Source organism: Myxocyprinus asiaticus, chromosome 45 (assembly GCF_019703515.2).
Source record: "Myxocyprinus asiaticus isolate MX2 ecotype Aquarium Trade chromosome 45, UBuf_Myxa_2, whole genome shotgun sequence".
Classification (NCBI taxonomy): domain Eukaryota; kingdom Metazoa; phylum Chordata; class Actinopteri; order Cypriniformes; family Catostomidae; genus Myxocyprinus; species Myxocyprinus asiaticus.
The window spans coordinates 6,234,673-6,252,499 of NC_059388.1; the positions used below are offsets into that span (position 1 = coordinate 6,234,673).

Consider the following 17,827-nt stretch of genomic DNA (forward strand, 5'->3'; position numbering starts at 1 on the left):
AACATTCCCAACTTAGTCCCGCTGTCCACATATACTGGTCAGCCACAATATTAAAACCACTAACAGATGAAGTGAATAACATTTATCATCTCGTTACAATGGCACCTTTCAAGGGTTGGGATATATTAGACATCAAGTGAACAGTCAGTTCTTGAATTTCATGTGTTTGAAGCAGGAAAAATGGGCAAGCGTAAGGATCTGAGTGACTTTGACAAGGGCCAAATTGTGATGGTTAGACGACTGGGTCAGAGCATCTCCAAAACGGTAGGTCTTGTGGGGTGTTCCCGGCATGCAGTGGTTAGTACCTACCAAAAGTGGTCCAAGGAAGGACAACCGGTGAACTGGCAACAGGGCCATGGGTGCCCAAGGCTCATCGATACGCGTGGGGAGCGAAGGCTAGCCCGTTTGGTCCGATCCCACAGAACAGCTACTATAGAACAAATTGCTGAAAAACTTAATGGTGGCCATGATAGAGAGGTGTCAGAACACACAGTACATCGCAGCTTAATGCGTATGGGGCTGCATAGCCTTAGACCGGTCAGAGTACCCATACTGACCCCTGTTTACCACCAAAACCACCTACAATGGGCACGTGAGCATCAGAACTGGACCATTGAGCAATGGAAGAAGGTGGCCTGGTCTGATGAATCATGATTTCTTTTAGATCATGTGGACGGCTGGGTGCGTGTGCGTCGTTTACTTGGGGAAGAGATGGCAGCAAGATGCACCATGAAAAGAAGGCAGGCTGGCAGAGGCAGTGTGATGCTCTGGGCAATGTTCTGCTGGGAAACCTTAGGTCCTGGCATTCGTGTGGATGTTACTTTGACACGTACCACCTACCAAAATATTTTTGCAGACCACGTACACCCCTTCATGGCAACGGTATTCCCTGATGTCAGTGGCCTCTTTCAGCAGGATAATGCACCCTGCCACACTGCAAAAATTGTTCATGGAATAGTTTGAAGAACATGATAAAGAGTTCAACGTGTTGACTTGGCCTCCGTATTAACCAGATCTCAAGCCGATTGAGCATCTATGGGATGTGCTGGACCAACATGTCCGACCCATGGAGACCCACCTCGCAACTTACAGGATTTAAAGGATCTGCTGCTAAAGTCTTGGTGCCAGATACCACAGGACACCTTCAAAGGTCTTGTGGAATCCATGCCTTGATGGGTCAGAGCTGTTTTGGTGGTACGAGGGGGACCTACACGATATAAGGCAGGTGGTTTTAATGTTGTGGCTGATGACATTAAAGCTGTATGTTGCCATCAATTTTTAGGAAAACTATTTGCTCTAGATTTTTTTTTTTTTTTTTTTTTTTGCATGTTCATTAGGTGGTACAAGTTACAAATCATAAAGGGAAATGGAAAATGCACTCAGCAGTCACGCGGGGGTCTCAGGAGGTTTAGGAACAATAACTTTTGTTTCATTTTATTCATGTTTTCTGTGTATTCAATAAAATGTTACTTTTTTAACATACAAATTATGATAAATCTCACGAAGTACAGTGGCATGCAAAAGTTTGGGCACCCCTGTCGGGGGACTGTGAAGGCCATGGCAAAACCTTCAGCTTGTGCCTCTTGAGGTAGTCCATTGTGGATTTTGAGGTGTGTTTAGGATCATTATCCTGTTGTAGAAGCAATCCTCTTTTCATCTTCAGCTTTTTTACAGATGGTGCGATGTTTGTTTCCAGAATTTGCTGGTATTTAATTTAATCCATTCTATCCTCTACCAGTGAAATATGCCCCTGTGCCACTGGCATCAACACAAGCCCAAAGCATGATCGATCCACCCGCGTGCTTAACAGTTGGAGAGGTGTTCTTTTCATGAAATTCTGCACCCTTTTTTCTCCAAACATACCTTTGCTCATTGCGGCCAAGAAGTTATATTTTAAATTCATCAGTCCACAGGACTTGTTTCCAAAATGCATCAGGCTTGTTTAGATGTTCATTTGCAAACTTCTAATGCTGAAATTTGTGGTGAGGATGCAGGAAAGTTTTTCTTCTCATAACTCTTCCATGAAGGTCATATTTGTGCAGGTGTCGCTGCACAGTAGAACAGTGCACCACTGCTCCAGAGTCCGCTAAATCTTCCTGAAGGTCTTTTGCAGTCAAACAGGGGTTTTTATTTGCCTTTCTAGCAATCCTACAAGGAGATCTCTCTGAAAGTTTTCTTGGTCTTGCAGACCTCACCTTGAACTCCACCATTCCTGTTAACTGCCATTTCTTAATTACATAATGAACTGAGGAAATGGCTACCTGAAAACTCTTTGCTATCTTCTTATAGCCTTCTCCTGCTTTGTGGGCATCAATTATTTACATTTTCAGAGTGGTAGGCAGCTGCTTAGAGGAGCCCATGGCTGCTGATTGTCGGGACAAGATTTGAGGAGTCAGAGTATGTATAAAGCTTTGAAATTTGCATCACCTGGCCTTTCCAAACGATGTTTGTGAACAAGCCATAGCCCTAACAGACTAATTAAGGTCTGAGACCTTGGTAAAAGTTATGAGAGCTCAAATCTCTTTGCATGGTGCTCCTTTCCCTTTTTTCACTCTAAAATTGTACAAAATAAAAATTATACACTAATATTGCTTAAAATGTTGAACAGAATGTTTCATCTTTAAATGTATGCCTTTTGGAGATCAGTTCATCTTCTTATCACTTAACTATTCATAGCAACAGAAATTTTGACCAGGGGTGCCCAAATGTTTGCATGCCACTGTACATGCCCAGGTCATTTTTTTTTTTTTTTTTAAGCAACAATTAAAAAAAAAAAAATACAACTTTTCTTTGCATTACAATTAATCACTTTTACATTCAAAATTCTAAATACTGTATTGCATCCAGATGGTTTACTGTTTGTTTTCAATTCCCAATTATGTAAGACATTCTGTCTGTACATTTATTATTATTATTATTTGTTATTAAAATCAACATAAATTAAGTTCAGAACAATAAATAATTTATTTGTATTTTTTGTATTTTATTTAATTTTTGTCCCATTACAGTAATGACTGATATTTTTTTGTATTATTGTAATGAAAAATGATGGAATGTGCTTTATTGTCATAAAAAAATGTCACAATGTAAAAGATCTTCAAGGTCCTAAAAATGGGCTTAATTTTCTTTTGATTTAGGGGTGAAATATGACCCCTGACATGTTCTCAACAGGTTTTGTAAGATTCACACAGAAATATTTGTACACGAAGTCTGTTAAAGAAACTGAATGTAGGCAATAAAGGTATTCCATTGTGTATTTTGGTAAATCTTTACATGAAGTCATTAAGTCATCTAAACGCAAGACAACATGACCTTTGAGCATGATGTAAAACTCAATGAGCCCACGCTGTACACCTATTACAGCTGTAGAAAACAATGGTCCATAACTTGAACAATAAGCTTATGATGTTTGGTTTGTTCAGGCCAATATACTATTTTATATATATATATATATATATATATATATATATATATATATATATATATATATATATATATATATTTTTTTTTTTTTTTTTTTTTAAAAGTCAAATAAGATATTTAATTTATTTGACATATGCAGTAAACAGCAACATTGCAATACCGCACTCAGATGTGCTTTTAAAGTCAATATGAAACAGCAATCGCAACCTATTTTAGTTCATGTGATGTATCTGTGAGTGAAACCGGACATTCAAAAAGGAAAAAATAGGGGGAAATTGATTGGATTTGCGACAAGTGGGTGTCCATACCAAATTGGAGCCAGATCTTTGTAATAATGTGCACTTATGAATTATTCACAAAAAGACCAGGAGCATATATTAAGAAAGTAGACAGTGTCAATTTTGATTTCATGTTGACTACTTACGAAGGTAAAATGTTACCCTTTAAATAAACTATTTATTTGATTTCAAAAATTACCATCTTACCAACAATCCAGTTCACATTTTTTTACATTAAAACAAACCCAGATAATTTATCTACATTAATTTAGACTATTTGAAAACTGCATGAAGTGAAACACTCATACAGTGTCATTTTCACAACCCCCATCACAGACCTGCTACTGCACAACTCTCAGCATAAGGCCTCTCATTTAGAAGACCAGGAAACACATTCCCTTTGAATAAAACCAGTCTGGATTTTAAAGTTCCCCTTCAAGAAAGTGTTTTGCTTGAAACAGTACTAAGAAAAAAAAACAAAACACGTACTGTACACTTCATTCATGTGGTTTGTAGAAATAATACACATTCTGGTGACTTGCCATATTGCAGCTAAACGTTTGGTCATGATATGGAATAATATGTTCCGTTGGTCACTCTCTACAACAAGAAACTGCCCATATCAAGCAGTGATAATGATAACAGCCAAAAACAAAAAACAGTGGATCAAATGTAGCGCCATTGTATGATCAGTAACTTCCAACCAACACAAAATTACAGGATATATAACAAACACAGGGCAGAAAGCAATGACAGAAACTGAAAGACAGACAAACACGTGAATTGTGTTCTACAGAAGCCATTAAAGTAATGACAAAATCCCCAAAAATATCTGAATCCCTTCAGTTTTCAGCTCAACTACATTTAGTGCACCTACAGTATGAAGACAATGTCCTTTCATATGAGGGCGAATATCACAAAAACTGTCAGGAACATTTCCATGTCATATTTCACTCCAAAACCAAAATAAAATTGGAATGAAGTTTTTCCTAAGTAAAATAAAGCTTATTTTTTTTAATTTTTTTTTACATACATAAGCACATTATATTTAAACTGTAAAGTATTTATACAACATACTAGTATCGTATGCACATTTATGATAATTGTAATAAGTCTGGGCAGGATGGTTTTCATACAGCAATGAAAATAAAGTTTTTCACATTATTGTGAGGAGAATTATATTTTTTCCATTACGGTAATGGGAGTTAATGCACTTCAGTAATTAGAATATACACTTTTTCCCTTCATTTTTACAATGAGAATTATATTTGTTTTATATTTTGGCAGATAATTAGATTTTTTCCAATACTGTAATGGCAATGAGATTTTTTGCCTTAATGAAATTAAGATTTTGTTTTATATTACTCTTTATATTATATTATTTGCATTTTAGTATTGAGAATGACACATAGTAATTAATTATTAAAAGACAAATTATATTATTGTAATAAGAATTAATTAGCATTAATGACAATGAGATTTTTCATATTAAGGTAATGAGAATATGGGGATAAAATGTGCTTTTCTATCATGAATATAGTGCAAGAAATTCTTAATGGTGCTAAAAATAAGCTTTGTTTTTTAATGCAAAATATACATTTCTAAAAAAAAAAAAAAAAAAAAAAAAAAATTGTCAAATAGTACCTAGACATTTCTTTGTGAGATTCGCCCAAGAAGCTTTTACTTCAGTGCACCAAGTATATCAGTATGGACCTCAAAAAATAATCAATAGTAACATTATATGCATTTCAGTAAACAATTTATAAATCCATTTATTTTAGGCCATGACTGTGGATAGCACCAGCATCCATCTCTTCATTGCTTACAAGTTGATCATTTTAGCTCAAGAGTTAAAAGAGCAATTGAGAGACTTCCTTTATCAGGAAACAAATCAGCAAATCCTGTTGATGTTGCCATTTGTTTTGAAAGTGGAAGTTGGCTCATTCAGGCAAGGGGTGAATGTGAGGAAAAGGAAACCAAAAGTTCTTGAGGCTACCTCTTATGTTACTAAACATCTGGAACTTGTGGTGAATGTGTCAAGCCAAAAGGCATGATGATCCACCAACAGAAGCCCCTAAAGGATAGAGCCCAAGCTTCTTTTAGGAACATGATGGTTTGTTCGGTCCTTTTAATTTATACCAAGAGATAAGTTGACTGTTTGCAAAAGGTGCACCATGATAAGAGCTAAAAAGACGAAACAAGCCAGAAATACAATTTTAAACACTGTCTTTCAAAAAGAGACACCATATCCCTTCCCACCAAACTGTGACTGTCATCGCCACTGCTGATGTTTCGCTTACATTTCCCAATTGAGTAGAAACCAAAACAAGGGCAAAAAGTTTTAACCAAAAAGGTCTTTAAGGTTATTGTTGACTGAAGCACTTTGTTTCATCATTCCAGTGTTCACAGCTGGAGCGGAAACAGGTTGTGAGAAGTTCTGCGGGTTGAAGAAAGGGTTTGCCTGCATCCCAAACCCACCCTGAACCCCCGCCATTCCCATCGGAGCTGCCTGCATGGATGCAGTCTGGGAAGGTTGGCCCGTACCAAACTGGCTAAGCCATGGGGAAGGTGCAGTGGTTCCTGGGGCCAGTTTGGGGGCCATTTGGTTCAGGCTTAATTTGGGTTTGTTAGGGGTGAAGAGGGAGTCTAGGGCGGACATATCAGAAGGCTTGTTAGACTGGTTTTGGTTCTGGTTTTGGGTGAGGCCGCTGAAATTTGGAGTGCTGGTAGTGGTGGCCATGCCCCCATAGAGAACAGGATTGGCAGGTCTCATGCCCATCCCAATACCCATACCCCCTGTCTGGAAGCCCATGGGTGAGTTGAAGCCATTGTTGATGGAGCCTATGGTGCCCATTCCACCCATGGAGGGTCCAGAAGGAAAGGTGGAGGAGATGGTGCCCCCCTGCACGGGCATCGTCCTGGGCCCAGTGGTCAGTGAAAGGTTGTTCAAAGAGGTCATGTTGTTCAGGAGACTACTGGTCAGATCTTTTGCCTGACAGAGAACAAAAAAGTATTCTTCAGTAATAGCAAGTATAACATAAACAAAAATAGGTCATTTACACCAGTGTTTCCCAACCCTTTTCCTGGAGGCACACCAACCAACTCATCAGCTCATTGGAAAATACTCCAAGACCTGAAATGAATGCATCAGATCAAGGAGACATTCAAAATGTGTACTGTTGCTGTGCATCCAGGAACAGGGTTGGGAAACATTGATTTACACCACAAGCCATCACAGCAATGCCAATAAACATAAGCCACAATTTCTTTAACCACAGAAGTGACTCAATCTACCATTAAGATTCATCAGACTAGTATAATAAGGCGCATGCAACCTTTGCCCTAAATGTATGCACTGATATGGAATATCTGGGCTGATACGATAATCGATAATTCTAAAAGCTTATTGTGGCCGATACTGATATTTGATAATTTAACTTTTTGGCTTTTAACCCTTTAAAATGTAGCTGCTAGCTAATAAATAAAATAAAAAAACAATTAACTTGTAACAACATAGGTGTTGTTTAAAAGTTTGGAATCTGGTAGGGATGCACCGATATGGAATTCTAGGCCGATACCAATAATTCACAGCTCATTATGGCAGATACCGATAATATGGCTTTTTGTCTTTTTACTCTTTAAACTGGAGCAGCTAGATAGATAATTAAAAAACTACTTGTAAATAAAAATAGGTGTTGCTTAAAAGTTTGGTGTCTGATAGGGATGCACCAATACGTAATTTCTGGGCAAGTACCGAAACTGATAACCGCTAATCTTAATTTTTGAGTTTCAACCCTTAAAACTGGAGCAGTCAGTTGTTTAATTAACAGTTTGTTCACTTGAAACAAAAAATGATGTGCACATGCACATACTTGGCCTCATTCACAGACACTCTTAATCTTGCTCATCTGTGACAGTTCAAATATGTGTTTTATGATACGATAATGTGTCTCTGATGGTTGCTGACTTCCTGACATCAGTGCAATAATAATATTTTTTCCCAGTTATCAGCTGCCAATGTATCGTGCTCCCCGTCTAAACTGTAAATACAATTTTCTATTTATAGGCCATGTATGAACAGGAGTAGGGCTGCACGATTTAGAGAAAAAGTCATATTGTGATTATTTTGTAAAATATTGCGATTTGAACAAAAAAAAAAATTATGATTCCTTTTTATCAAAATATGGTAATGTTTTGACCATGTTCTACTACCAACAAAAGACTTGGGCTACTCTTTGAGGGTTCACACTTGAGTCCTCTTAAACTTGGACTTTTTTCACTTCAGCCACAAACAAAAAGATAATTAAAACAGTGAAACAAAGCTGAAAACACAGCTATATGTAATTTCCTGCAAATTTAAGTTTGAACAGCATTTTGGTGGTGGTGTGTTTTTATTGTATTTTAATGGGTTTCATGTGAGAAAGTGGCAATATAGATTTAAAGGTACCACTCTCCAGCATGTTACCTGTGGTGTTGTTGTTGCTGGTTTGATGCTCTGAGGAGCCAAAGGCTGCTGGCTTCTCAGTTTAGCAGCCTGTTCCTGCTCTTTAGCCAAACGCTGCTTTTCCTCCAGGGTCAGAGACACCTGAACAAACCACAAAAAACACTTAGTACTCAAGAGAATCTCATCAACCAGGCCTAATCGGGTTTACTAAGATCTACCACCACCTGAGCTCCATCATAAGATAATTATGTAGGTAAAATAAAAAAAAAATGTTAAATAGTGTTAAGAAGTACACTTAATTAAATCACATGCATTAAAGCCTTAACTTTGACAGTTCTAGTGATAAAGTCACTTTTCTAAAAGTTTTACATTTGAAAAAAAATGAAACAGGAATAATATCTTTCAGTTTTGCTTCTTGTTGGATGTTATGTTAAACTCACTCTTGAGGGTTGAGAAACAGTTGAAGAGGAGGAACCGTTCTCTTTACCATTCACACTTGCACTTCCACCAAAGATATCATCAATCTATCAGAACACAAAGAGAAATGGTAAATTCCAGTTTAAGTACATTTAAAGCAGCAGTTGAGTTATGGGAAGTGCAACTGGTGTAGTTACTCACGTCTCTGACTTGTGTGGCTGGACTGTGCGTGCTCTTGGTCTCCTCTGATTGGTTCAACGGGTTTGTGATGTTTAAACTCCTGGAAAGTACAGAATACAGTTGAAACAGTTGAACAACATTGTTTGGATAATGCTTTATTCACGACATGTCGGAATAAACATAACTATGAGTTTCTGACAGGGTCAGAAATTAAGGTGGGCTCTGGGCTAAAAATGTCACTGAAACTGACAAAATTGGCCCTGTAATTGAAAAAACGTGGGGGCAAAAAAATTTTTTAAAAATTAACCCGGTTAATTAATCCGGTTTTTATCTGTTATATCAGATAAAAGTTATAGTTAGAAGTTAGATAGTTCTTAATTTTTTAGATAGTCCTAATTATACATATTTTTGCATTAAATATAAGTTGAATTACATTTTAAAGGTAAAAGGTAAATTCTTAACCTTGAGAATTTTTACCAATGGATTATTAAATTGAAGTATTTGACAAATTAATTAGACTGTTTATGTTTTAAATGGTTAAAAAAAAGCCCTTATAAAGATATAAAATACCCCTGAAAATCAAATCGATTTTTGAAATGGAATAAAAGAAACCATGACAATAAAATGAATAAAGAAACAGAATGGGCACCTCTGTTGTTCCTGCATGACGTGCAGCTGTTCTAGTTTGGTCTTGTGCTCCGCCTCCATGCGACTCAACATGTCCCTGATCACAGCCATGAAAGAGTTAAACTGAAACACACCACAAACACACACAAGAGCATTTATAAATCTATGAGGAGTTTGTGTGTGCATAGAATCTACAAAACTCAAGTAACTTAGAATTTATATTAAATGGATATGCAACAAAGTCTCATTATGTAACAGACAAACACTTTTATAGCATACATGTGAGTGTGTGTGTTTTCACCTGGTTAAGGTTAAGGTTGTTATCAATACTAAGTGACACCAGATGAGGTAAGCTCTTTGCAGCGAGGTGCTCTTTAGGGATGCCCAGTTTCTTATGGGTGAAAGTGCACTTGTAGATGCCTGAGGGAAAACAAAGAATAAAAGCTTTAAGAATCAAAGTTACTTAAAATAGTCAATCTTTATTTCCCAATGTACATAAGATAAGAGCAAAACAATTACTATGGTGTTAAAATTTCTCCCAGGATAAAATTCAGTTCAGATTTTTATACAACAGCAACTGTTACAAAGCAGCTTTAGACCTAGGATACTCCAAATAGTTTTCCTAATAAACAGCAAACTGCATATTGCATAAGCTTGTGTTGTATTTTTCAATTGCATACAATGAATGGGTTTTTTTTTTTTTTTACTTCCGGAACCCGACTGTTGCATTCTATGACACTTTCCGAAAAAAAAAAAAAAAAACCCATAGCGAGTTTTACGACATCCTCATGATTGATTATAGGATTTCCCGCTGTCAAACAAACTAGGACGACCGCCGAAATATATTCAATAAATGGATGCCAAAGTCCAGGTAGTGTTGATTATTGGGTTGCCAGATATTCCCAATCTTTCCAATATTTGAAACCGCTTCGAGTTTAAAATAGGCACACTACACTGTGGGGAATAACACCCAACCCAGTGAGCTCTGCTCGTGAAGTGCAAAATTTGGCTGCTTATGTACAGTTCAAGCCGTACAAAAGAATGGTATTTCCAAGAGTGGAAACCTCAATAGTTTGTGAGTTAAATGCTCTGTGTGGATTTCATTCATCTAGCCATACTATGAAATGGATTTCTAGACTGAAAAACAGCACTCCGTTTTACTATTTCTCTTACCTTTGTCATATTACCACTAAGGGCGTTGATTTGACGTGTTAATTTAGTGCAGAAAACTATGTGATTAATCATACCCCCTGACCCACACATAAATTTTATAATGCAATTAAGTATTTTTATTAGAGGTAGACCGATATATCGGTTTTACCGATTAATCAGTGCTGATGGTTGCTTTTTGGAACTATCGGTTATCGACAAACATCTATGCTGATAGTTGCCAACAGTTTTTTTTTTTTTTTTTTTATTCCTCTGTGGCCAGCGCTTGATGAGTTTACAGTTAGAACAGCTTGAATCTACAGTATAACAGCAGCTTTTGGAAGTGGAATAAAACAATCACTGACACTCGTTGGGATTTGGTATCTAAATCTTTCGTCATTGACAATATTCATCCATAATTGTAATCCTCACTTCAATGCATATTTTGATATTTTGATTAGATGATCAATTGTTTTAAATTAAATCAAGGGCATGCAAAGAAAAATGCGACTATATGGAAATGTGCCCCGTCAGCCCATTCATCGGATCTTCAACTTCATATCTTGAGAATAATAATAAACCTTATTCCTCATTAAACCTCATCTGGTGAAATATATACATACAAAATCCTTCATCTGGTAAATATACTGTATAGGCTAAAAAAATCTCAATTTGGTTGATACGTACTTAAATATAGAGCACTGAAATGGACCCAAGCCTTATCATTTCAAAATAAGAGTTCCAGGTGTGTTTCAGGCTTGTTCATAGTTAAAAGTCCACGATATGCTTAATTATGTCAAATCTTAATTTTTTTTTAGTTACTATTGGGATTTTGCTTGAACAATAGACAGAATGTGGGATTTTATTCATTTTGGAATCTTGTTGGTGCCCTTCATAGTAAGGAAAGTCTATAAATCACATTCTACAAATCAGTTTTAAAAACTATCGGCCGATTAATCGGTTATCGGCCTTTCCCACCATCTTAGATATTGGTATCTGCAAAACAGACTATCGGTCGAGCTCAAATTTTTATATGAATTACATGTAACTTTTTTTTTTTTTTTTTTTTACGAGTCGCGTCAGCAGGGGCACCGTTATGAAAATTGAGAGTTCATGGCAAATTTGCCGCAAATTCGCCACTGATAATGTTCACATGCAAATGAGCTTTGTGGCAAACATGCGGCAAATTGTACATTGTTGCCAAAGGTATGCCAGAGGTTCACCACATCTGACGAAGAGCTGCAAACTTAAGGCAAACATATGTGGCAAATCAAAAGCTCATTTGTATGTGAAAATAACGAGCGGCAAATTTGTGGCAAGTCTGCGGCTAGTTTAGATTTTTTTGTAAGGGCAGTACGCCTCAACAAACCTCACAGGCAGCACAGCCACAGAATGACAGACAGTCACAAAAGGACGCATTCTTGACAGCTGGACTATGCACAACAGAATCCATTTCGAGGCAAGATTTACAAAGTATCAACTACCATATTTTATGGAAGTCGCACCTGACAATAGGTCAACACCAGGTCAAAATTGCATTGTTGAGAGAAAAAGAAATAAACAAAAAAATTCACAGATAAGTCGCATATCTGTACAAGTCGCATTGACAGAGATTGCATTCTGCAGGCACTAGGACCCGGGAGAAGCTACCCGACATCCCTTCAGACACTAAGATGTCAAACACGGTCCGTAAAGATTACAGTACCTCAGAATCAACACATCGTATCACAGTGTTTTTGGGCTTGTTTAAATTGGGAGAATTTGCTTTAAGTAATCGTGTGTAATAGTTTCTCATATTCTGTTTATGTTTCATGAAAGAAATGCAACAAGTAAGCCACATCTGTTTATAACATCTGTAACTCTATGCTGTGCACAAATAAACAGATTTTAGTCTGAGAGTAAAACAATATGCCTGTTGTATTCTATTTATTCATTAACATTAGCAACTGTCTATCTGTGGATATTTCTGATATTTGCAACCCTGTTTGCAATGTATTAATTATCCTGTTCACTGACTGAATGTTTTTACTATGAGTGTGATGAAACGTTTTGTTTTGTTTGTCAGTGGTCTAGAGTTTGTTAGAACAATAATGTTATGATGACAGAATATTTAAACTGGTTGCATTTGTACTTTGTAAAGGCAAAATATTCTTAATTGGCAAAAGGCTTCTACCATCACTATGACTGAATTTTCATCTGTTTTGGTGCGAGTGTGTTTTACCGGCAGACATCAGTTACGTATAAATTATGTATATTAGTCACTTCGGACTACAAGTCATTGGACCTTTCAGATGATGAAAAAAACTGTGATTTATATTCTGGAAAAAACAATAATTTTAATTTGACAAAACATCCTAAAAATGCAGCATTTATGTCTCTAAAACCAGTGAGATGCTCCAAAACGGAACACATCCTGTAAGAAGAGGACAGACTTATGAAGATAAACTCAATTACACAATGAATTGCTGTCATCTGCAGGCTAATGTTCAATGATATGGAAGTAAAACAAACAATATATTGACTTCTAAAGCCACTTTCTGTGTCATCTAATATACTGGTCTGCCACAATAATACAACATATTTCATTCTGAATATCTGAATTATTACATTTATTATAGGCCCTACAATTAACATATAAAATTATTTTAATAATTATGTATTATTTATTTTGGATTAGTTTTATTTTGGGGTCTTTTTCAGCAAATACTGATATATGCGATTAATTTCGATTCATTTTATTAATTAATTGGCATGCAATGTAATTCATTAAATTAAAAAATTTACCCAATTGACAGTCCTAATTAGTACAGTTCTTAAAATGTGTGCATATTTTAAAGTGAACAGAATTACCCAGAATGCCCATGAGCACAGCCGGCTCTCTGGATGGAATCTGTTGTAGAAATGGTAGAATTTCATCAATGACGAACCATTTATCCAGATATTCCAGAATCTTGCCTAGGCACACCAAAGAGTTCACCCTCACCTGAAATAATTACAACCACAGAACAAAATAAACTTAAAATCTATTCTTAGCAATGCACATTGATGGTTTCACAAGAGACATAAAAGAAGCAAGGACACAAACCGCTAGTGAGGACGTCTTTAAACAGGCAGATTTGATACGGGGAATGAGTGCATTCTTCATGGAGGGATACTCGATCAGATTGGCAAACGTGGGAATGATATTCAGACAAAGCTCCTGTTTAGGAAAGGAAAAGAACACAAAACAAGCAGTATTTTAGACAGACATTGAAAATGAAGTTTTCAAGCCGAATGCACAAAGTTTATCATGTGGTCACCTGTATTTGAATCGAAGGTGCCTCCACTGCTCTGTACACCATAGGCAGCACACTGTTCTTGATGTCTTCAGGAGGAGTTTTGGTCAGTAGCAGGTCCATCTTTTGTAAAAATATCAGCAGGATCTGGATATACAGAGAGAGAAATTAGGAAATCAAATGGTGAAATATTATGATTTTTAAAAGCCGTCCCATGAAAGATGCCTTACACATCTCTACTGTGCCAGTGGGTTGATCTGTGACAACATATTCACAATATATTTGCAATGATTTTGATGGCGATCTAAAATTAAGCCACACTGTAAATATATGGCAATGATCGTGATGCGCTTCTTATTTGGCCATTAAGTCCCATAAAGAGCATTCCATTAGACTAATTTTCCAATCCTTCTCTGTACTGCAACTTGAAAGTATGAGAGTGTTAAGTCTTTAGAAGCTCAAATGGCGTTATGAGCGGGAAAGTCAATTAATTTCCGTCAAACTGTTCAAACTATTTCAGTGAATCAATTCTACTGTTCTACTATAAACAATTACATTTGGGCAACCTGCAACCTTGTTATGACAGCAAAAAATGGATATGACTCTAACTGAAACATGTTCATGAAAACACAAAAATATTGTGTGAATTGCACAAACACAAATAGTGTATTGATGAAAAAACTAGCACAAGGACAAATGTTCAAACCTCACTCACCATGTTGCTAGCCTGACAGCATGAAAGAGAGAAAGCAGTTACTTTGAGAAAAAACACCATTTCCTGTGACCTGAGCACCAGTCTGTACTACAGAGGTTTATCAAGGTTATGTGTCAGCTAAGTACATTTAATATAACATATATAAGAGAACTCTCCAACCACAGGATATTTAAGTGTCTAGAGTGGATTATGGGGAAAAACTGAACACAAATGGACTCAGAATGAGAAGCGTGTGTGTACCTGTACAGGCTCCTGTTGTTTGAAGACCGGGGTGAGGTCTGGGAGCACAAGGCGGATGTATTCCTCTTTTGTGCACTCTTCAGCGATGAGCAGCACGTTTGGAAGAACAAACGGAACCATATCAGGATTAACAAACTCAGATGTGAGCGCCGGCAGGATTCTGTATATTATCACTCTCTGAACAGCGGGAAAACCCCCCCCAGAAAAACAAACACCTCTTATAAACATTACTGAACAGTGCAGTACTGAAAGGTGCATATATTTTCTGAATGAACACCACAAACACTCTTTATTACAAATTGCAATATATAAATCAAGTCACTGTCAATAAGAATCATTCAAAATGAAACAATAAAAACAACATGAAAACAAAATTACTAATCTCTCTGGTCTTGTTGTGCACAATCTATCAATGAATGTTATTCTAATTAAGTTAAACCTCCTATACGGTTTGGTCATTTTTGACCAACTGTTGATATTACAAAATATAAGCCAATATTCACTGATAATCCTTCCTCTACTGTAGCTCTCAAATCTCAGTTGCACTTCTGTTCACTTAACAAATTACAACTTTAGACTTCACCGATACCCCACTGGTTTAGTGAGCGTCACGTGACTAATCTACGGCAAGATTAAAAAATGTGATTTGAGGACTACAGCAGCGGGGAAGTGAATAACGGTTCAAAAATGTGGTCTGTTCCTCACTCACAAAGCTACTGCATGACTTCAGAAGACTTGGAATACAGCATCAGTCATATGGACTACTTTTATGATACTTTAATAGTGCTATTTTGTCCTTTTCTGAGCTTGACAGTATAAATTACCATCCACTTTCCTTCTGACATTCTGCCTAGCTGCATCTTTTTTGTATGCAAGATAATACAGGGTTGGAACACCATAAGGGTGAATAAATGATGACAGACATTTCATTCTTAGGTGAACTTAAGGAAAATAAATAAGCTGAATGTCTGTGTGCAAATATTTGCTCTTGCCTTAGGCAGTTTCGGCAAAACTTTGGGGAGGCCTTTGTAGAACTGAGACTTCTGCAGGTTGTCCCGCTGGAAAAGCGAGTCGAAGTACTGAAGAGTCATCGCTCCGACATCATCAAAGAAGGGAATCTGAACATGCACATATGCCAACTCTCACTCATGGTCTTGCACAATCATATCACCACAATAAACTGCAATTCTTATATGATCATTACAGACACTTTGCTAAAGATGCTCTTCAAGCAAACGGGAAGAAATCAGTTTAAAACTACAGTTCTAAAATTATGGCATTAAGCATGCGAATGGAGAGAAAGTGCAAAGAAAGAAAGGGAGTTCTGACCTTTGTCATCTGATCAGCATCTGGACGCACGTTGGACGTGACGCTGAGCAACATCTTCACATGTTCCCTCACCTCCTCTGGGATCTGACTTAACACTCCTGGACTCAAATGACTCAACTAGAAACAAAATACTGTCAATCAAACACAAAGTTTCAGGACAGGGAGACAAATGGAAAGCAAACAAGAAAACAATAAGTGAACCTCCATGGTGTGACATCAGATTATTATACTGGACAGACCAATTAAACATCCACTAACTGGCATTTTAAGATCATCATCTTGGTCTGCTTTGCCAATTAAAAGAAAAGTGTTAGCAACCCCTTGTGTCAGCTGCACAATCTACAGACTTGACAATGTAAAAATAATGTGTAAGAAAAGCAGCAGCAGCTGAAAAGTGCGCATTGATAAAGGCCTAGGTCGTATTGATAAATGTTTATATGCAGTTCACGTTTTCGATTACAGTGAATTTTTCTTTTTTTGTCTTAATTTTTTTATCATCTTCTTTTATTTGTTTTTATTACTACTACTACTACTACAACAACTACTACTACATGACAGTTATTTGTCAGCCAAATTTCATAATTGTGACAGCCCTAATCTAGACAAAGGGTGGCTACTTTGAAGAAGTTAAATAAGATAACTGTTTTTGGTCACTACATAATTTCCATACTTCATTTTGTATTATTTCATATTCTGATGACTTCAATATTATTCAAAAATGTGGAATAATATAATATAATATAATATAATTATAATAATAATAATGCATTAATTTATTTTTGAGTGAAATTTAAGTAAATATTGTGTAAAGAAATTATATTTGAGGTCGACCGATAGTGGATTTTGCCAATACCGATAACTAAGATGGTGGAAAAAGCTGATAACCGATTAATCGGAAGATGGTTTTTAAAATGGATTTTTAATAAGTTAACCCTAACCCTATCTAAACTATCGGCACTGATTTTTGCAGATAACCGATAGTTCCAAAAAGTGCCTATTGGCACAAATTACTCTGTAAAACCCGATATATCGGTCTACCTCTAGTTGATATTAATTCCAGCAATTTTGTTTACATCTGAAAGTTTTTGTGTTTGAAAAATTAAAAAACACCAACCGCTTAATAAAATCTCTCCAAATACAAATACGTTGTGTGTTCACTCCCTCACCTGGTCGAGTTGTCGGCTGAAGCTCTTGAATATGTCCTGCTTGTTGACCTGAAAGACGGGTTTCCCTTCATTAAACACGGCATGGATCAGCACGCCCAGTGAGTACATGTCAGAGGCCGCTTCACAGCTGACTGACAGGATGTACTCAGGGGCGACATACTCGGGGTTACGCAGGCAGAGAGGCGGTAGATTGGGGTCCCACTCTTTACACACATACTTGGGCTAAAAAGACACAAACAAAATCTTAAGCACATTAATAGATTCGCTTTGACAAGACAAGCTAAAAAGATTCATATCGTTCATATAAGTTTTCTGGGACTTTAATCAACATGAAACTGTATTCACAACTCATTTTACTTCCATAATGGGACATTTTCCCAAGTGAAACAGGACATTTTAGGGGAAATATTGGAGAAATGTGGGGCGGAACTTGATATTACCCATTAGAAATTGAATGGGTCGTGAAAAGTAGATGTTACATGCCAGAAAGGAGTCCTGAATGAAGTCCAAGTTTGCATTGGATTTGAGGTGTTTTGACCGGGAGGCTGAAGGGAGCATCTTGATATATCCCAATGTTAATGCTT

The 17,827-nt window shown here is 36.7% G+C and overlaps 1 protein-coding gene across 2 annotated transcripts in view; it reads right to left on the reverse strand.

Moving 5' to 3' along the window:
* Positions 1-3,859: 3,859 nt before the first annotated feature.
* The window catches only part of LOC127435041 (SCY1-like protein 2), a 28,313-nt gene continuing 14,345 nt past the window's right edge, over positions 3,860-17,827 (reverse strand). For both annotated transcript variants that reach the window (XM_051688174.1, XM_051688173.1), the window contains exons 6-18: positions 17,244-17,465; positions 16,078-16,194; positions 15,741-15,866; positions 14,749-14,925; positions 13,818-13,940; positions 13,604-13,717; positions 13,369-13,501; positions 9,671-9,789; positions 9,392-9,492; positions 8,764-8,842; positions 8,586-8,669; positions 8,167-8,286; positions 3,860-6,693 (exon numbers count right to left, since the gene is read on the reverse strand). In XM_051688174.1, the coding sequence (XP_051544134.1) occupies positions 6,043-6,693; positions 8,167-8,286; positions 8,586-8,669; positions 8,764-8,842; positions 9,392-9,492; positions 9,671-9,789; positions 13,369-13,501; positions 13,604-13,717; positions 13,818-13,940; positions 14,749-14,925; positions 15,741-15,866; positions 16,078-16,194; positions 17,244-17,465 (2,166 nt within the window). In that variant the 3' untranslated portion in view covers positions 3,860-6,042. The remainder of the gene's footprint in view (positions 6,694-8,166; positions 8,287-8,585; positions 8,670-8,763; positions 8,843-9,391; positions 9,493-9,670; positions 9,790-13,368; positions 13,502-13,603; positions 13,718-13,817; positions 13,941-14,748; positions 14,926-15,740; positions 15,867-16,077; positions 16,195-17,243; positions 17,466-17,827) is intronic.